Source organism: Oryzias latipes, chromosome 7, assembly GCF_002234675.1.
Source record: "Oryzias latipes chromosome 7, ASM223467v1".
Taxonomy (NCBI): domain Eukaryota; kingdom Metazoa; phylum Chordata; class Actinopteri; order Beloniformes; family Adrianichthyidae; genus Oryzias; species Oryzias latipes.
Genome location: NC_019865.2, coordinates 24,289,259 through 24,310,746, shown reverse-complemented (window position 1 = coordinate 24,310,746; position 21,488 = coordinate 24,289,259). Strand labels below are relative to the sequence as shown.

The window sequence follows — 21,488 nt, the reverse complement described above, 5'->3', positions numbered from 1 at the left end:
ACTTTATACAAACCCGTATTTAATGCAACCGTGAAGCCCTTTGGGCCCTAAAGAAGGTACAAAAGTAATTTACAAGTTGATGCCATTTATCAAGAAAGCAAAAATAAAAAAATACATTAAGAAAAATCATGCTGGTGATGTCCAAATTCCCTCACTTCTCCATCTACATGCACTATGTATGATGTTTGTTATTTTGTAGGGGTCTCATGATCTACAATTCCAAAACCCAGTGCTCTAGAAATTTCCCAGAAGTCTGCAATAAACTAGCGTGCATTAATGCTCACCAGATTGGAATATACTATAGACCACAATGCATTGCGTTTGAACGATTTAAAGAAAATAATGATTTATTTTTATAAATCCTCCAAGAACAGTGGATTCATGATTGGTCTTTGTCAAATGTTTTTATAGCGTCCAGGTGAATAGTCGATTCTTAATGGCTGCTCGGTGTGAATTAAAAAGTGATAGCCGCACGCCTAAAGAAGAAGTAGCTTAAATGTTCTGTATCACTGCACAGGCTTCTTTAAACCTTGTGCTATCCTATGGGGTCCAGATGACCCGATCCTTACATTGATGTGTTATCCCTAACATGAAAAAGGTGGATAAAGGTGAAGAGGATTTCATGTTAGATAAACTAATTCTTATTTAATAGTCCTGGTACATTGCCTGTCCGTCTGGGAGGGAATCCCTCCTTCATCTGGATATTCCTGAGGTTTCTCCCCCCCCCCAGAAATTGGGTTTAGGGAAGGAGAAGGAGGGTCTAAGCGCAGGGATGCCCAGTTTAGTTTAGTCTGTTTAGTGATCAGCGATTGTATTCTATGACTGATTTTATGTTTTGTTCAATTACCGGTGTGAAGCCCGTTAAGACAACTGCTTTGTACTATTGGACTTTATAAATGAAACTGAACTGCTTGCCCTTAAATGTCCCAGCCTGCACCAGACGACCTGCATTTTTTCCGGCTGAAGTCCGTCAAACTGGTCGGATCTTTCACCAGAGCCACTAAACCTCATCATCCGGTGGCTGCAGGAAGGCGGTAGGAGTGTTTCCTGGTGAGATCAGTATCCTTTCAAGTTTAAAGCTCGTGTTAGAAGCAAAAACTGACAGACTTCTAAACTGGCGGTGTTTCGGCAAAAACCCAACACAGAGCTGGATAGAGTCAAATTCCATACTGGGTTCCTCAAAAGAAAAAAAAAAGTATAAATGGAAAACTGAGATTGTGATAGAGTTACGTTCAATGCAAAACTGGAACAAGGTTTTATCAGACTAAAAGGAGAGACAGCTAGCAGCAGTGTACCATTCCAGGCCTCGACGGATGGTGTTCTACATCTTTTCCTGCCATTGAAGCACCGTGTTTATTTGGTGAATTTGAGTTTTTTCCAGCTTTTGAATAATTAGGGTGATTATCAATGCTCCAAACGCAATTTTGTTGTTTTTAATGACAATGACAAATAAATGAATCTTGAATCTTATTGGCTAAACGCACCTGCAGCAAATCAGCAGCAGGTAAGTCAGGGTTTCCGGAAAACCAGCAGAAGGGCCTTTGACACCTCTCCTATACTAAAGGCTACAAAAAGGAAGCAACTGCCATGGAAGAAATGCTCTCTGGGAAGTGTTTAGGTAAGCTGTGTGGCATTATAAGTCTGACTTATTGCTGTTAAATAAGTCAGAGAATCCCCATCCATGCCACAAACCGCAAAGTCACACACAACACAGACACTCACCAAAAGATCCAAACTTTCCCGAAGAGCCAGAGATTCCCCCACCGGGGTGAGAATGTACGGACTTGGACTTCCAGAAGGCTTCATGATGGGCAGACTGAGCGACTTCATGTCTTTCACGCCTTGCTCCACCTTCAGCTCATCCCCTGGCTTTGCTGCAGATGGACAATATGCAAATAGGAACCTGGAGTGAGCAACGTCTGAAAACAATCTGGATTACTTAAACATCAAACTTGGTAAGAAGAAACTAAAAATCTTTCATTTAAAATAAATAAATACAACAAATTTACAGAAATACTGGGACAATGGTGGATTGGACCCAATTTACAAAATAAAGCAGAGGCCAATATTGGAGCTGTGGTTTTATCTAAGGGCAGATTCACATCTGCTCTCCTGCGCCTTTAGGACCAAGGCTTAGAGCACAAATGAGGCACACATCCATACAACCCACCTCCCAAAAATATGCTTTTTTTGGGGTATTTTTTATTCCACATTCATACACTATCAATAGGACTGACTAATGGATTGAAGAAAGAGCAGTTCTCATTTGTTAAAACTTTAAATGAGGTATTTTCTTACATTGCAACACCTAAAGCCTTAGTCACGGGTGGATACGGGCAGTCTGCGGGTGAACATGAGTAAGTCTGTGACAATCTGGGCACACAGGTGACCCGATATGAAGTATGTAAATTACTCGGTGAGCCCGTAGAGCAAAAATGACTATTGTTTTCTCCACCCATCCTGCGGACGACTGGTCGTAGTGAGCACTTTTACAACATGTAAGGATAAGCAGGTGAGATGCAAGTGTGTCGCTTATTTATACTCCCCCAAATCCTGTGCATGCAGCCCATTAGTGATGTTTGAGTGGTAAGTGTGCGCTCCTTGCATGCAGGCCGACTAAGGAAGTTAGACACTCAGAGTGTAGTTTGTGTGGATATGCTTTTGGCATCCTACACGCAGTTGCGTATCACCTGCACATCCCATTTTTGCAACATTTGCGTGTGGGTGTAAAGTACAATAGCAACTTACGTTATAACTTATGATACACTTGAGCCCATAGAGGGCAGTAGAGAGGTCCAGCTGAGAGCAGGTGTGTCTTGCAGCCACCTTAAGGGACGTCATGAAGTTGGACCGTACAATGTTGTGGTAAGTGTATTGCGAAGTATTCATAAGGCTAATGAGTTTCGCACACACTTATGATGTATGGGTTATGCTGTTGTCCTTACGCCACACTCTAGCCATTAGTAAGGTGCGCGCGGATTGACTCCTTACTTATCGCATGCACAGGATGTGCACTTGATACGCAAGTGCCCATGAGATGCCTGTAGGATGCTTACATAAGCTACACTGTTTAATTTTCTCATTTCTTACAACCAGGTCGCTTGCAATGGGTGCGCCAAGTGCATGCACCCTTCATTTGAACAGCACAAACTGGCTCTGTGTGCAGTACGCAGGGTTCGGGGGAATTGATAAAAAGGAAAAATCCATACGACATGTTTGCATCTCACCTACTTCCCCCTTACTTACTATGACGTGTTGCTTAAAGTCCTACTCCGATCGTCTATTCATCCATTGTAAAAAAAAAGTGTTCCTCCTTTTTTAGCCACAACCAAAACCTGTGTCGTTTTCTAGGACAGTTTCTAGGTTTTCTACAGTCTGCGGGTCACTTGCATGCCTTGTACAGATTTGCCCGTTTTTCCCCTGCAGACACACCGTATCCAATTGTAAGTGCAGTTGTAAATATGAAGGCTGTATGACACACTTGTGTTCCCCTTAGCCCTTGTGCTATCTTTTGGGGACCATATGACCCCACTCTCAACATTAACGCGTCTTGGAGGCACGTTCTTCTAGTATTTTTTATCTTCGCTGGTGTCCATGGATTACATGAAATCCTCTTCACCTTTATTCACCTTTGTCATGGTAGGGAGAACACGTCAATGTTAGGGTGGGGGTCACATAGCACAAGGGTTAAGGTACAGTCGGTTCAGTATACCAAAAAAAAAACAAAAAAAGAAAAAACAACAGCACTCATACAGGTCCATATGATTTAAGAGTGAAGACTGAACTTTGTCTACTTCTATTTTCATTGGTGTATTTTTTACACACATATTCGTTATCCGTGATGTGATATAGGCATTTTCAGAAAAGGTTCTGGGATCATTTAGCAGTCCCACCAAGCTAACCCAAAGGCATTTTACCTTTAACTTTAAGGTAGTGTCCTCCAAAGTGGTAGGCCTCAAAGTTGAGGGACAACGGGGTATTGGACTGATCCAGGAACAGGTCCACGCGTGACAACTCGATGCCATTCCTTTCAAACACTGGCCCAAGAACCTCTCTAAAAACACACAAAGAAACCCATGGACCATCTGCTTATGAAGTTACAGTTTGAAGAGGAAACTGGTCCTCTCCTCTCACCTCAGAGTTTTCTTTTTCACAGCAGGTACGATTTCTGTACTGATGTCTACGCTGAGGTCAAACTTCAAGCTGAAGCACTCCTTACTGGGGTCCTGAGAAAGAGCAGCGGGTTAATGTGTACAAACGCTACCGATCCACAGGGGGGCTTCCTTCTAGTTCAAACAGAACTGCAGATGGGGCATGTTACATCATGGCTGCTGTATTTCACAACTGCCTGCCCAAACACACTGAGGCTCTGCACTCTGTGGCGAGTTTAGCAGCGGGACTTTGCACATGGACTTACATCGGTGTGTCGTCTCCGCTGCTTCTTCTTCCCCAACTTCATTCCCACACTTTTACGCTCCCTGCAGAAACGTTAGACACATCTTCAGAGTGGGCATTCGCCGTGCTGACGCAGCAAAGTCTGCCTGTTTCGTGACTGTAAATGATCCTCCAGAGGGAAAATACTGGAGGAGAGCGCTAACACGAGCATGCCAAAGCGGAAGGTTACCGACCCGTGGTCGTTGCTCCCCTCATCCTCTTCCTCCAGATCAGAGGGGGGGCTGGTACGTGGGGGGCAGGAGCGTGTGGACACGTTTCGAGCCAGGATGGACGCTTGAAGTTTAAAAAAATATAAAAGCAAATAACAGTTATTGATGGATCTCTGCTTTGCTGCACAAATTTAAAATGGCGGTTCTCCTAAATCGGATTAGATCAGAGAAGCATATTTTCCTCCATGGTAGTTTTGTGTCAGAACGAGTTCATTTGATCAAACAAAACTACTATCCGAGACTTTGTATCATCAACTCCACAGGGGTTTTTACAAAAAAAAAATATTAACTCAAAAAATGCCTTTATTATATGATCAAATCAATGAATTATTTTTTTGTTTTTGTTTGTTTAAAGGTTTTTTTTATTTTTGTTTTTAGGAGAAAAAACCTGAGTTTTTAATAAATCTCAATATTACATTTTATTTTTAAACTCCCTTTCAAAACACCAAAGGTAACGGTAAAAATTGATAAAAAGTTGTATAATGTAAGAATTTCTAATTTTATAAATCAGAATAAGTGTATTCTTAACAATACATAATGTTATTTTACATGAAATATGAAAAGTAAATCCATTATTTTAATCTAATTAATCCAATTTGATTGGTAAAATTTGCACAGTGATCAGTTGTCAGCTCTGGTTGCAGCAGTTGGAATAATCTTTTTTTTTTTTACCCGTTTCCTTTACTCTAGACACTTGCAATCAGCAAAATCCAATTTTGTAACAGTTTGGTTGCCATGGTTGAAAATATATTGTGCCTAAACAGATCTAGCTTCCATAAACAGAAGCCACTAAAACTTGCATCCATGCACGTCTACATGGTACATAAGTTTCTGTTGAAAACCAAATCAAAAATACTGTTTTCCAGCCTATAAAAGAGAATAGTTGAAGGATGATATTTCAAGTAGCAAAGTAATTTTTGGTCAGATCAACCTGGAAAGTTTGGATGAACAAAGTCAGAAGATCACAAGGAATTAGAAAATAGATGTAATCTGTATAAAAAATATGTGCACATATAGAAATATATCCTAGATTAAAAACACATTTTCCATATGTGTTCATTTTAACGTACAAGCTCCTTCACAATATGCATTCATTCTTATAGATGTCTTACTCGCCATGGCAACAAGAATTGAACGATTACTTCTGCCATTCTTTTCCATGATCTGGGTGTGAATTATAGGAAACAAAACCCCATCGATCCACTAAAAATGTTTTATTTAATAACAACACTAATAAGCTCAACAATGGCCTAAAGACAGAAATCAATGTGCCACGTTATAACATTATTGGACGCTGAAAGTGTTTTATTCTGAATATATTTAGAAAGGTTTAAAAAGGATAGTATGCATCATGCAGCTAACGCAAACGCGTTTTTCAAAATAAAGGCTCAATATCCCTGCCAAACTCATGAAGTGATTTCCTTTAATAGGATTACGTCAAATCACACTATATTGACATTTCCATTCCAAAAGCAATTTTATTTGGTAAATAAATAAAAAATAATTAATTCTAATATTTAAACTAACAAAAGGCTCTTTTTTCCTTTTTAAAATAAAATACATTTTTACATGTTTCGATGAATTGATAGAGTTTTTGAAGCAAGAAACAATTTAAAATCCATAAAAATACATCTTTGAACACAACTCTGTTCATATAAAAACAGAAAGGCAGTCATTTTTCCAAACAAGAAATAGCAGTGTAAGAATTTAGATTTGTGGATTTGATGAAGTGATTTTGATTTTCGTGAAGTTTGATTGAATTAATTGATTTTTTTTTAAACTCTGCCCCACCCAGAACATGCTTATCATTCATCAGGTGCGAATGTACTCACTTAAAATGGATTTAGGTCCAAAAACACGTTTTTCTGAATAGGTTTTTAGGCTTGAACTCTAAAATGCACAATGTTAGAACAAACATGAATGAAACAAAAGTTCAATAATTTGTAGAATTTCTTTTTTTTTTTTTAAATGCTTTGCTAGAGTTATTATGAGTAAAATTGAAAAGCTTTCAGTCCATCAAAGCAGCGGGTGTGTTTAGACATTTCCACACAAATGAGGTCATGGGGATGACATCATCCCTGTTGGGATTACAAAGAAGAAAATAAAAAAGTCCCGTACCTTGAGGCTGCAAGTCAAAGCGAGGGTGCCGGTCAAAGTGCATGTTGTTCTCCGAGTGGCAGCGCGAGTCACATGACTCACACAGGTGAAGCGGGCTTTTGTTATTCTGGTCTTGACAGTCTGGGTGGTGGCAGACCTACAAACACAGAGGCAAAGAGAATGTTAGCTTTATACGTAGTTGTGAAGATGGAAATAATGCAAACTACCATATTTTTCTGACTATAAATTACTCCTGAGTATAAGTCGCAGCAGCCAAAAAAAAAAATTTCATACATAAATCGCAGTTTTGGCAGAAATTTACCAAATAAAATACAGGAATAAGAACAGATCAGGAAGAACAGGTCAAACTTTGTCCAATCAGGCACTCAGATTTGGCAGTGATGAATGGATGACATCTCTTCAAGGGAATGCTAACCGTTAAACAAATGATCAGGAGGGACAAATTAATAGTTTCGATTTGCATTCAGCCGGAATTCTATGACAACACATCTATCACAAATTGGAACAGGGCTAGGAAAGAAAAGGCCTGAAGCAAGAGTTACCAGATTTACACCCCTTCAACATTTCACATCATGTGCTAGTAAACAGCAGAAAAAGAAGAAAAAGCCCCTCCCTGCTTGTCCAGTGTGAACACCACTCACGTTTAAGTCTGTCCGTTTAGGACAGTCTTGATTGTGCGTCACGTGCACGGTGTACGTAACATACGACTGAGCAGCACTAATAAACAAATACTCATACATAATGATACACAAACCTACAGTGCCCTCTGGTGGTTGTTCCCTTTTTGTTTTTCAAAATCACATATAAGTCGCACCTCTGGCCAAACTATGCAAAAAACACAACTAAGAAAAATACAGAACGCCTGCCATGATTAGAACACCACAGTTTCTACTTAAGGAGTTTTGGTGACTTCTATCTCCCCCCTTATGCGACCCTCTTTGTTGGAATTTATTCAAAACTGTTTTTCACCCGAAGCTCACCTCCAAAACAACGACACTGGGCGCAGGTCAGACGACAGACACGGCTATGTCACTCCACAAGCTCCAGCTCTTTGTGGCAGCATGCAGCAGGAGGATAAAAGATTAGGGATCTGTCTGTCTCGTCCCCAGCATCCCACCCCCCAACCTCCAAATCTGTTCCAGACTGCACCACCAGCAGACTTTTCTGTGCGCCCGCACCCACTTCAGGAACTGAGGATACATGGAGGGGGGATCACAACAGCCCTGTTGCGAATGTACTTCCACTCATTGTTTTCATGAGCTCCAGAGGAGCAGTGGAAACTGAAAAAGAAAAGCTCCGGAGGTACGTGTTTTCATAACTTTAAAACCACATCTTCTTCCAAAGCATGCCAAACTTCAAATCCATCTGTGCACAATTACATAGATGTCTTCAGCCATGGTACTCTACCGCTGCAATGTGCAGAGGAGTGCTGGAGTCTCTGCAAACTGGCTCCACGTTCATGCCTGCAGGCAAATGGAACTTGCCTCCCTGGGACTTTTTCCTCACACGGAAACCCGTACCATAACCCCCCCTTTATTAATCCACTGCTCTCGAAGTCTCGCCAGGTATAATCGCACAGTCTGAAGAGCAGGCTGCTAGTCGGGGGGGGGGCAATGATGAAGTGGGGGGGCAAAGGAATAGCGAGGAGGCTTGGTGATGATCGAAAACGCCGGGCAGGAAGGAAGGAAGGAAGAAAATGGAAAATAAGGAGCTTTTTAGAAGTACAAAGCCTCTCTAATCTTAAAGCCTAACTGGTCCCTGTGCTCTGACAAAACCATCTGACGTTTCTGTAGAGATTTAAAAAACCCCGATTGGAGTTTAACCAGAGGGTCCCTCCTCTTCTTCCCTGTCCATCGTCCGACTCCTCCTTCACTCTCAGGCTCAGCACACCAGTAAAAAACTCCAACCAAACACGCGTAAAATGAAACGTTTTTTTTTTATCCGTTCATGCACTTCTGAGTATTCCTCTAAAAACCTGCGCTCTGGTCACCAGTCCCTCCCAATCCATGAAAATGACTGGGTTCTCACACTGTGACATCACAAAGTGGGGAACAGCCACTTCCAGGAAGAGTCTGTGCTGCATTGCCCCCAGTCACACACACACACTTTCTCCATGGAGCTAGCAGGGATCAGCTAAAACACTTTCCTTCTATATGCCCAATAAAAGTTCAGATGTTTGTTTTCCTAGGAGAAGACACTACCGAGGCCAAGTTAAGGTTGATGTCATGAAAAGGGCGGCACCCACAAGGAGGGAAATGCGTCTGATATCAAATCGTCTTACTTGCGGGTAGGAAAATGAACTGTGACTACTCATATTTCATCAAAGGGCTTAAAAACTTTCCTTTTTAATAATGCTTTTTAGTACTTTTGCTGTTGTTGTTTTTGTCTTACTTTGTTCTTATTTTGAAACCATTGTTATTCCTGCCTTCATTGTAGCGCTTTGAGATTTTTCCCAAAATGTAAAGCGTATTTTTAAATTAAATTTATTATTATTATTATCATTATTATTATTATATTTCATAAAATATTATTTCTTTAGTGTGCCTAAGGTAGTATATTATCATATATAGACTCTAAAAGATTTAAGAAAAGCAGGATATAGGCCCTTTAAAGCATTAATGCACTTTATAATCTTGAGCTCCTTGTATAGGGAATAATTCTGGTTGGGTTTATTGATGTCAAAGCAATTCAGACTGCGCACTGTCAAAACATCAGTTTGTCGTTTTCACATGTTGCAACCAGAATTGAGATGTATTGTAAATATGCTAACGCAGTTAGCATGTAGCAGTGTTGGGCTGTGTTTTTGTCTACGTATTACTAACAAGTTTGGGAGTTGGCGTAGACACAGTAACATTTTTTAGCGGTATTGGCCTGTTTTTTTACGAGTTGCAAACAAGGTTGGGTGGTCTAGCTAGTAAAAACGCCAACACGGCTAACGTGTCGCAGAGTTGGAATTTTTTTTTTTTCACATGTCAGTAACAAGGGAGGGGCTTACCGTTATCACCCTTAGGCTTGTTTTGACGATATCAGTCTGTTTTTTTTACGTGTTGCAAACTAGGCTGAGGGTTACAGATATTGTGAAAACGCTAATGCGGCTAACGCTGCTAATGCGGCTAACGCTGCTAAAATGTACCAGGTCACAAACAAGTTCTAAAGTTACTGTGAACACACTTAAAGTCTGACTGACTGATGGACTTATCCCTGACTTTTGTCTTGCTTAATGCGCCTTATGTACGTCACATGTTAAAAAAAATAGACCATTTATTGAGCGTTCGCCTTAGAATTCAGTTTTGGTTTCCAGGTTTGATTTGATAATCAATAAAGAAGTCTAGGTAAATTGGGATCACTGGATTTACCTGGGAAAAACTGTGCATATCGTGCATATAAAATGAAAACTAGATCATACTATTCATAATGTGCACTAAGTGGGATTAAAAGAATCACAAATAATTTCATTTTTGCTTGTTTGGATATTTTTCCTGCCTAAGATGACCTCTGCTTTTAATGGTTGCTTTAAAATCCATTGAAAATAATTGAGATGAAAGTCATTACTTGTTTTTTTTTGTTTTTAAGTTTAAAGACTCTGGGACCTCAGGTAACAGCTGAATAACAGGTTAAAGGTCAACCATCACGATCTAAACCAGGTGTCTGCAGATGGGTGGTAGCTTTCCTGTGAGGAGTGGCCCAGCCACAAAGTCAGATGCCTTATTTAGACAAGATAGGTGAGCTTTCCCTCACTATCGAGCTGTTCGCATTCCTGTCGTAACTAAAGCAGCTGCAGAGAACAGAAAAATCTGCTTCAGCCAAGACAAACGAATGCATCACAGGATGAATGAAGGGGGAGATCTGCTAACAGGATGAAAAAAAAACCTCACATAAACCTGGGAAAGCTTGTAATCTCACGCTCATGACAGATACCTGGGTTTTATTTAAGGATGAGCAGAGAAGACATTTTTCAGATAGTGAGCATTCCTATCAATTACTGTGCTGACAAACTGACCCACATGATCCCGGATCTGGACTTATTTTTCACAGGAAAGAGGAGGGGAATGGCGAGGAAGCTGCTGGACAGCGGATGGGGTTGCAAATGCAGCCTGGGCAGCACGCGAATGACATGTGTCCCCTACACCCCTGCTCTCAAATCAGCCCGGATTGGCCAGGCTGTGTGGGGTTGCATTGTTGCAGACGAAAACCACAGCCTTTGTGTTGTCCTCAACAGCTGAGAACACAACCACCCGTCCTATCCCTGGGCCTCATCTTGGCTCAGCACATCTAAAGCCGCGTGGCACGTGCACATCGTGCCCTCCAAGCATCCCGATGCCCGCTGCAGGGCGGTGTCATGCATCAACGGAGCAGAAGCCCTTTTGTTGATGAAGAAGACTGTTTCCCACTGATGAAGATCAAGATGATAGCTTCGTTCACACACGCTAAGAAATGCATGTGCAAAAGTTAACAAAAAGCTACCTGGATGAAACAAATCAAAGAGGAGAACTCATGTCCTTCTATTAAGAAGCTGCAAATGTGGAGACATCCATAAAAGGGGAAGTCAAGTCAATTTGCTGGTGCGGAGCTCAGTCTATCCAACCATTCTCCTACACCTTTAAGCATGACAGAATTCAGGATCAAGGCTGCCTAGCTCTGATCTACAACTCTGCTTTTCCAGCTATAGCGACCCTACCTGCTGTTGATTAGCTGAATTAAGTGATTCCAGATCAAATGCCGAGACCTGCATTTGACCAACCACCCCCTTCTAGTTCTTGGGATTTTTCAGTGTCTGCTGGCAGCACTTCATCCAGAAAAGCATCTGAATTGCATCGTCGCAAGACGTCCAAACCACATCTAACCTCTGGTCTTTATAGAGAGGTGGAAGTTTTGGAGCTGACATCTCGATTCCAGAGCTCCAAACCCCATCTCACCTCACCTCAGCCACCCAAAGAAGGAAGCCCATGTTAGCCAACCAGTTTTAACTGCAGGCAAAGGGACCCTACATGAAATATCAGGGTCGTAGAGCAAAATTGTTCATGCACATTTATTTCTATGGGCATGCTGCTGGTCATAGTGAACATGTATAACACTCAAGGCACTTTAATATTGGGAGTTGGGTCATCTGGACCCCACAAGACAGTGCGCTGAACCTTTTTTCTTCAATGATATGTCATCTTCACTGGTGTCTGTGAATTACGTGAAATCCTCTTCACCTTTATCCACCTTTGTCCTGATAGGGATAACATGTCAATGTAAGGGTGGGGTTATGTGGACCAGATAAGATGGCACAAGAGATAAAATATGCAAGGGTAAAGGGTGAAGTAGGTGAGAGGGAGGCGTGCTGCACCTTGTGTGTCCCCTATGGATTTGCCTATTTTTCACTCACAGACAGCATGTATCCACCCATGAGGGCAGTTGTGACTAGAGTGTGGTCAAAGTGTACCATAAACATTATCACCCATGTAGTATAAGTGTATAGAACTTACAGTATCCCTACAAATACTTCACGATACATTTACGACATTTTCACCAAGACACACCTGCGCCCCCCTTTAGATGCACCATGAACTGGCCTCTCCTTTTGCAATGCTCCACAGGCCCGGACAGTTCAACCCCCTTTAGAGTGCATATGAGTAAGGATTAAGCACATGCACATACTGGACTATTTTTTTGACGCAACCAAAGACTAGTCTATACCGTTTAGGGAGTGAGAAATCTTTCTTGTCATACAGCCGTTAGACAACACATAACGCCTTCTTTTGCTGTACTTTACCCCATGTATGGTCCTCTCACATTTTATTTCTGAAAAAAATTTCAAGTAAGGAATCACAATGACTTGATTTCACTACATCTCGTAATAGCACGAATTAAACCACCTCAACAAAAGCCCGTTGATCCACTGAGGTTGAGTACAGTGTTTTACAGCCCTGAAACATGTGGAAACCCACTTTATGGATTTTACCTATAACAGGTTGATTTTAGAACTTAACCCTTGCAATAGAAGACTACTGTATTACCTGAGATATGTGTCCAGATGAGGAAAGAAGAACAAAAGCAACAACAACAAAAACCACAAGACTAGAGTTTAGTCTGTTGGTAAATGTCAATGTATATTTGTCATTTTAAAAGCAATGTTTTCCTTCAACCAGTTTAAAATTCAGATCCATTGAGTTCAATTAAAATTATTTTCTGTATTTTAAATTCAAATGAGTATTCATAGTAAACTTTTTGGATCAGCTTTGCTCCTGAGCAGTTACACCAGACCGTAGACTCTACAACACAACTTTCGTTGACCAGATTCCAAATGCGTTTGAACACGCCTGTTCCTGGAAATACACGGTGCAAACACGGGAAGCACAATGATGAATTCTAACTCGGAGAGTGGCACCGACTGTTTCAAGGCCCCTCCATCACACATCTGCTTTGAAGACGATGCCGCAGAAGAAGACCTGGACGTTTCCGAGCCCAAAGCTCACCCCGCCCTCCTCCAGAACAACATGTCCTGCCAGAGCACACCTCGCACTTGTGAAACCGCACACACGCAGGCTGCCTTTGCCTCACACAGACATAAAGATAGGAAATAGAAAGCCAAGGAAAAATAAACACTCACAGGAGCTTAAAGGTGAAATGTCATGAAGAAATGGGACAAATTACCTCATGATGCACAAGAATCTAGATATGATGTGCAATGCACTCTGTGTAGGACTCATGATCCAATAGGGAATTGTTTGCTAGTTTTTGTCTGCCATATCCAAAAAAAGAATAACCTAAATGGGGGGGCATCCATCAACATAAAAAAGGAAGTCCTAAATCAAAACATTTCTGCTATTTCTGGTTTTCCAGCTGCTTGTAGAAAAGTCATCAAAATGCTGTCAAGATTGAGATACAGTCTTTTTCCAAGTATGTCAAATAACTAAGGGCAGGCAGTTTTACGGACACCCGTAAGTTTATATACCCCAGCAAAATATGTAAAATATTTGGAAATGACGGATGGAGCTGAAATATCTTTGTGTAATCAGAGTGTATTAACGTAGATCTGTTTAAATGACTGAATTTATTTCTAAATGTCTGACGCGCACAAGAAGACTCAACAAGGATCATTTATACTTCAAGCATAATTGTTTTACGTTCTTTAATACACTGAACGTCCATATATGGCAACTGACTGTTACAGCTCTTGTTAGGTCAGTGCATACTTCACTGGATATGTCAGAGTAAATAAATGTTAGATAAAGAGTAGAAAAGTTATTAGAAAATGTTCTTTATTCATACAAAAACTTTGTTCGTTTGTAGGGTTAAGCTGATAGGATCAATTATTCGATCTGAAGTGATCCCAGCTTAATATATCAATAATTTACACACATACATTGCTAATTACATTTTAATATCTTCAAAACATATACAGATTATTGATGTATATTTCTATACAAATATGTCTGAATGTGTAAACCATGTAAATTCAAAATGAAATTGAATTAAATCGACTGGATTGAAAAAACAAAAGACAAATTGAATCGATCCAGGCTCTGGTGAATTAAATAAATTCTCAAAATTATTGGTGATACCCAGCCCTAATCATTTGTCTTTTTTGTTTTATTTTATTGCAGATTTAAAATCTGCCTTGTATTTAAATTCCCTTTTGAAATTAGTAACCAAATCTAAAAACTATGTGTGACCAGTAAAACTGTTAAGAGGTCACAGAAAGCCTACGCCTAGGTCTACTTTAAGGTAACATGGTTCATTTTGTGCAGGTGAAAGCTTTTTTTCAACAACATACCTGTACATAAAACCTGACCTGATCATCTCAAAATATCAAGCTTTTCTTAGCAGGGAAGACAAATCTACTCAAATCTACAGAATAATCAACCTGTTTGTTGTGTTTTGTGTTTAATGTTCCTGTTGTTGAGTTAGTGGAAAGGTATGTCTTGTCCTTTAATGGTCCAGGATATTTGCTAAATATAACAGTTGTCTTGATTCATTAGGAACAAACGTCAGGCTGTTAATGTAAAAAGTGCAGTTAAGATGAATCACAAATTGAAAAACTCAAAGTCCAACTCAGTTTCAGCAAACTTGTGTCCTTGCAGTACAGTGTTCCCTCACTTTAACGCGGTTCACCTTTTGCAGTCTCGCTAAAAATCACAGAATAAAAAAAAAAAAAATGTAACACTGTTTTCTTCATCCTGATTGGCTGTAGACCTTGTCAATCAATTTCTTCTGTGCTGTGTCGCCTGTATGGAATGTGTTTAGTTTTCCAAACTTGCGTAAATCTTCAATCACAACTAGATCTGTGTTTTTATTATTCTATAATACTGGACTTATTTTTCAATGAAGGTTTGAAGTTTGAGAGTTTAACCAAAAGAGAAAAGTGTGAAAATGGTCATGTTTGTCTTAAAAAAGTGTATAAAGTTTGTTGTGAGGAGTTGTATATCCCTACTTTGCGGGTTTAACCCATCACTGGCTATTTTTGGAACGTAATTCCTGCAATAAACGAGGTAACACTGCATGTTAAAACATTCAGAACTTAGACTGACTTGATGGAAGTTGCACAAAAAACAAAGTGTGTTTTGCAACACACATTGAATCAAGCAACAAAAAAGAGGCAGGAATTTCTTTAAAAGGATGCGCAAAGATAATATACATACAAACCATTTAGATCTACAGCATCTGCATTATGCCGTCTGCATTGAAAGCCTGTTCTTTGACAGTGGAAGCAGATTTTAGAAAGAATTCTGCACTAATCTTTCACTAAAAAACACTGGGGAGTGGTGAAAGGTTAAGAACATTTGTTCAATAAATTTACCTGAGAAATATCCATGTCTGCAGGGAAAGGAGATCAAAGCTCCAAGTAGATAAACTTTAGTTTTGGAGTGTGCACATCACGGTATGTTTAAGACAAAAGGTGCGTGGGAGTGTTTGGATTGATGTGAGGAACATCGATTTATTGGACTTGAAGGCAAAAAGGAAAAGACAAAAAAAATAATAAAGTGCTCATCTCTGATTGGCATATCGTAGAAATCCCACACCTGCCTTTCTATTACAACACACACACACAGCTGTTGGTCATAATGGGCCCACACCCATAGAACATACTCAGCTCCCGGTTTTTGTTCCACTTATCTACAATCACAGAAAGAGAAAACAACAACAAAAGTTTATCATGGGATTTATAGACTTGTTCCATCCCAGTGTATCTCGCTGAATGTCTTTGTTCGTAAATCATGCAACATACAGATGCAGAGAATTTGCCTGAGCTAAAATTTCATGCTGTGCAAACAGACAGGGATGCTTTGTGGTCCTGCCCTGACATGCAACTCATCCCTCCTGCAGCTGTGAGGTTCTCCTCAGCAGTGAGGTATGTTTTCGCACCTTTGTTCCATGCTCGGAGTGGTAGCAGGAGGCAGCGCCGCTCGCCTATTTCTTGCCACCACGCTGGCGGATTCCCATAAACACTCCCACACATGCAAACGATTGGTTAGCACTCGACCATCAACAGTCATGCACGGTCTTGTTCAAAACCTGTGGGAAACCAGCCGAGCATCCAGACAGATTTTGGTCAACTCGCACAAACTAATCAGAGCTGAGCCAGAACTCTGACGCAAGTGCTTCACCTGCGGTTCGCAGTCCACGTCCGGCCAAAAGAGGCCGACCACACGCAGACATTTTCGGGGACAAATGCTTTGGCTGAAGGCTAAACAAAACCAACCATCTGATACCTTAAACCTCTCCAACATGTGAGCCATGCCAACAAAACACAAATCTATGCAACTTTTATTTTGAAATGAAGATACCTGGGCATTTAACTGGGAGTGGCTGTGGCTCAGAGAATTGAGCAGCTGTCTGGCAATTAGTTGATTGGTGCAAATCCTAGGCTTCACAGTCATAGTGCCCTTGGGCAAGACAGCCACACCAAATTGCCTTCAATTGTAAGAATCCTGTAAGTTTGTTTAGGATAAAAACCAAAAGCTGAAGGAATTAATGGACAGGATTTTCGCGAGTAAAAGCTTTAATTCTTTTCTAAATTAAAGTTTTTAATCCGGAACCCAGATTTGGGTATTTAACTTTGGTCCCAACTAATTTAAAATAGTTCTCGACATAAAATTGATCTAAATGCTATTTTATGTTTAGAAAAGTGTACAACTGCAAATCAACTACACTCTTGGTTATTCACTTCTTTATCAATTTTAGACCTTTCACTAAAATCATTTTGTGTTGCTTTGAACCGATACTGCAGTTAGTCATAGTACTAGATATATTTATGCATCTCTTCTCCTTTCCATCCCAAATAAAAACCATATTTACTGTGTTTAACTGCATGTCTTTGAGAGCACATTAGAACAGACAATTTGGAGAACAACAGTGCAGTGAGGACAAACAAAGCATGCAAAAAAAATAATAATAATAAAATTAAAAGCATGGGGAAGAGCAGGAGAAAAAGAACCAAGTGGTGGTTGCTATCAAGGAGGAAGAAAAGTGGGCTGATGTGTGAGAAGAGAAGAAGATACCAGTCAGTAATGAAGGCACATTTGCAGACATTTAATGAGGGAAGTCTGAAGAGAATCAACAGTACACCTAGTTTGCAGAAAAAAACTGTAAATAGAACAAGAATTTTATAGTTGATAGCTCAGGTCAAGCTGCCCTGAAATTCAGGCAAAAAAGTAATTAAAAACCAGAAGCGTTTTATGCTTATCTTGGACTTAAAGCCAAAAAAAATGACATCCATCCAAGTTCTAACATGCAAATTCCTACTGTGAAGGCAGAAAAAAAAGGGAAACAATTGCTAAACGATCCAGGCAGCATTTCTAGACCATGACAAACTAAAAAAAATATTTCTAGGGCAAAAAATATTGAACTCGGCGTCTACAGATTGATTGATCTACCCATTTTGTTTGTTCAACTTGGATTCTAACAAGAAGCAGCAAGCCAGTAGTTTGTGGCCAAACCCAACAGTTTGGACTCCTCCGGGTTCTATACTAGAAACTCTCTGGGTTTAATCCAAAACAACAATGCTCCCAATGATTTTGACTTTTGTTAACTACTGACAGAATATTTACTGGATGAGGCCCATTCAGACCAGTCACTGCTTGCTGGTGTTGTGTGGCTCCGACATGGCGCTGTACAAAAATATGTCCATTTGGTTGGAGGCACAAATAAGCCATTTTCTGTGGGTGATGTGACACTCACTCGGTCCAGTTCTGTAAGACAGTCAATGTTATCCACAGGACTGGCTGCAATGTTTGGTTTCTGTGTGTACTTTTTGGTCACCTAATTACCAGAGGTGCCTTTTATTTTGAAAGGGATCTTTCTCTGGGGCCTGTTGGGGAGGAACAGATAGAGGACATTGCTTTGGTTTGTTACACAATTTTACAATTTCCATTGACGATGGGAGCTTATTGCTTTTGTTGCTTAAAAACCTAGCATGGAACGACACAGATTCTGAATGTAGAACGACTTCCACTAAAGAGTTTAAGAGCCAGGTTTTGCTGCGGTCTCTGTGGAAAAAAAAGGTTCTTAACCCCATACGACCTATACATGCTTCATTGGGCCAACTTGCCTAAACAGTGCAGGAATTCCATTAGCCATGAGCCACTAACTAACTGGATTTCCGAACAGAGAAAAAAAGGAAGTTTGCTGGAGATCAAAGTGGTTGGGGACATGTTTGGCACAGGCTCAAATTGTTTTCAGTCATTTAATGTTGCATGTGTTAAGTAACCCCAGCGCTGGTTCCTTCCTGTGCCATCTGTCCTGAAGCTGAGCAGGGTGGTGAAGGAAAATGATCAACTGTTCCACACGGTAGTACAGTTATGGTAAATGGTGTATTCATATCCAGTGATTTAGTACCTTTCTTAAGGGCCCAAGGTGCTTTACAGTCACAGTTCCAATCACCCATGCACACACACACATTTAAACACTGGTGCCAACCTATAACCACCAGGAGCAAAGTGGGGTTCACTGTCAAAAGACTCTTCCAACACATAGGCGGGAACCGAACCTGCGAACTTTTGATCAAAGGTCGACCGCTCTACCTTTGTACACGGCTGCCCTCAGAGTCCTTCTGCGCCACATTCAACACCCGGAAACACACCTATTGCGCCCTTTTTTTTCATGACGTGTAAAAACGGCCGGTTTTACTGACTCATTGGTAACTGATGCCCCGATTTCCCCTTCATTCTGTACCAGATCCTCACAAAGACCCTTTAGGGGGCATCAGTTCCTCTTTTTTGTGGTGAATAAACACAAGTGCAACTTAAAAGAACCAAATTTCCACAGTTGCAGTTGCAGGTGTTAATGACAATTGGCAAAGTTCCAGATGAGAGGAAGAGATACCTACGCAACTGCTCTCAGGTTTTGCTTTCATTTATGAGGCAACACACATCAATCAACTGCGGTCTTACATGACGATTAAGTGGGAAACTTAGCAGTTAAAAATACGACAAAGGCTGTGACAATGGAAGATGACGAGTTGGTAAAGTTGAAACCCAAATACCCCAAATTAGGTCATTTAAGAGTGTGCCTCTCTCCAGAATAGGGTTGAGTTTCTCTTCAAAACTACAACCAGGTAAGTACATTTTATTTGATAGGTTTACAAATCAATCCACACGCTTTACCATTTTCATTTCAAAAGCTATTTTGTTGTACTAAACAGTATTTGAACAAACAATGGCTTAAACTAAAGGAAGACTAAACTTTCTTTTAATAAAATAAATAGTTCTTACATTAAAAAGTTAGGGAAGAGCTGTGTCTCAGACCAAATAGTTTGCTTTGAAAGAAAACTGGTTCGTGGATTTAGCAAATTTATATAACATTCTCCTGGTAAAGATATGTTGGAATCATTGATTTTTCAGACCCAATTCTGGTGCGGCACCAGAGGTGAAGCACTTGCGTCAGAGTTCTTGCTTAGCTCTCATTAGTTTGTGCGAGTTGAAAAAACTTTTCTTTTTTCTTGCAATTTTTTAGACAAACTGACTACAAGCCTAGTAAAACACAGTCCTACGCATACTGACTTACCATATCCAGTCAGTAACTAAAGTATATACCTTTAAAGCAGTTTTGCAGACTGCTGTTCATAAAAACCACTAAGCCTCGGAGCGCCACTAAGCTTTGACTGGACGGTACGAGTCAGTTAAGAGGTTTAATGAATGTTCAATCAGCTTATGAGAAGTGGTGGCAGCCATAATGTTACCAATCTGCTGCAGAAACACGCACGCCGTCTGTTGGTCTCGAACAGATCCGAAATAGAGGCGTGGAGTCTGTTTGTAAACTGCATGTTTGCACCGAGCGACTTGATTTCTCCTTAGCCAGGCCTAAACCACCATATAAGAATTTTCAAACTTTTCTTCTATAGTAACAATGGAGCGAACTCCTAGAAAGGATTGAATTGATCGTAGAGCGAGTCTTTCCAGGTCAAGATGTACGAGTCATTTATGGACTCAGAGGCCGGGAAGATTACAGGAACTGTATAGAACATTTCATAACACTCTCCTCATCTGTGTAGACACAGTGATCAATGATCGGAAGATTATTTCTCATTTTACTTTCAAGCACTTTGATGTAAACAGCATTGCAAAGCAGAAAGAATATTTAAAATATGTATATTTTTTGAACAATGTGTCTTCATTTGTCTTTTCTTTCACTTTAAAAAGAGAAGTAAAGGGGAAACGTAACCACCGTCTGCTATAAAAGGCCCACCGGAAATGTTAGCTCCTCTTTAAAGTGAATTGATGTGTTTCGTACTGAAGTGGAGTCTGGCCAAAAAAAATCCATCGCGCCTCCTTATTTTTCCTGCTCCGTTTCCAGATTTAGAAAAAGGGATGCAGTCAGATTTTCTGGAAACTTCTCAAAGAAAGGGTATGGGTTTCACAAACGAAACATCGAGAGACAAAAATGCTCATTTTAAAACTTCTCAGAACCCAACGATCCAACGTTATGATGTCACAAAAGGACGAGAAATCTTCTACAACCACGTGAGGATGAAGCAGTGCGCCTAAAACCTGCGAAAGCCTGAGTGTCAATCTCTGTAAAGTCAAGTGTTTGGATAATAAACCAAGACAACTCCAAGTGGATTGTGCTACAAACAAACCAGCAGTCTTCCAATCCATGGCTTCAGGGCAGGAGGAGGAGACACTGACAGGAAGGGGCAGAGAAAGACCAAAAAAAGGAGGAAGTGAGACGAAGAAAAAAAAGAAAGAAGAACTGGGTATTCCCACTAAAAGTGAAGCTCCAGCTGACTCGAAAAAGAAAGCGGTCTTGACTTGGAAATTGACTGTTTGCTTTATGAAAGGGAGAAAGCACCGTGGCGTGTCGTGTACCGCGGAGAAGGCAGCCCGATATGAAACGCAGATGTGAGAAAGCCAGACCCAGAAGAACAATCAGACTTTTCAAGTGCTGCTCTGAGCTGCTACAGATGTGCTGCTGTCGGGTTTCCTCCCAGGCAGGAAAAACCACTAAAAAAAAGTCCTTTCATAATCAATAAATTGCTTCAATAAATCATAGCACTAACTTGTAAAGTAAAAAAGCTCCACATGTGTCACCTTTTTCAGAAATTACTCCAAGTCTGTGAGCCGTTGTCACAGAAAAGAGTCCTTTTCACCCTGATTTATTCTACTAGTTAAACCTTTATTTCTCCAGGCCTGAGAACTATTTGTCATTTACAACAACAACCTGAGTTTGCTGCCACAATACAACAGAATGACAATAAGTTACATACAAATAAAAAGGGACATA

The 21,488-nt window shown here is 40.4% G+C and overlaps 1 protein-coding gene across 5 annotated transcripts in view; it reads right to left on the bottom strand.

The window, feature by feature from the left end:
- Positions 1-21,488, bottom strand: part of plekhg5 (pleckstrin homology and RhoGEF domain containing G5) — a 90,701-nt gene that overhangs the window by 22,073 nt on the left and 47,140 nt on the right. For 4 of the 5 annotated variants that reach the window (XM_023956883.1, XM_023956882.1, XM_023956881.1 and 1 more), the window contains 6 exons: positions 6,783-6,918; positions 4,629-4,728; positions 4,418-4,478; positions 4,135-4,226; positions 3,918-4,054; positions 1,723-1,874 (listed from right to left, as the gene is read on the bottom strand). In XM_023956883.1, coding sequence (XP_023812651.1) covers positions 1,723-1,874; positions 3,918-4,054; positions 4,135-4,226; positions 4,418-4,478; positions 4,629-4,728; positions 6,783-6,918 — 678 coding nt within the window. Of the gene's footprint in view, positions 1-1,722; positions 1,875-3,917; positions 4,055-4,134; positions 4,227-4,417; positions 4,479-4,628; positions 4,729-6,496; positions 6,555-6,782; positions 6,919-21,488 lie in introns of all 5 variants that reach the window. The other variant, XM_023956884.1, reaches the window with a different exon arrangement.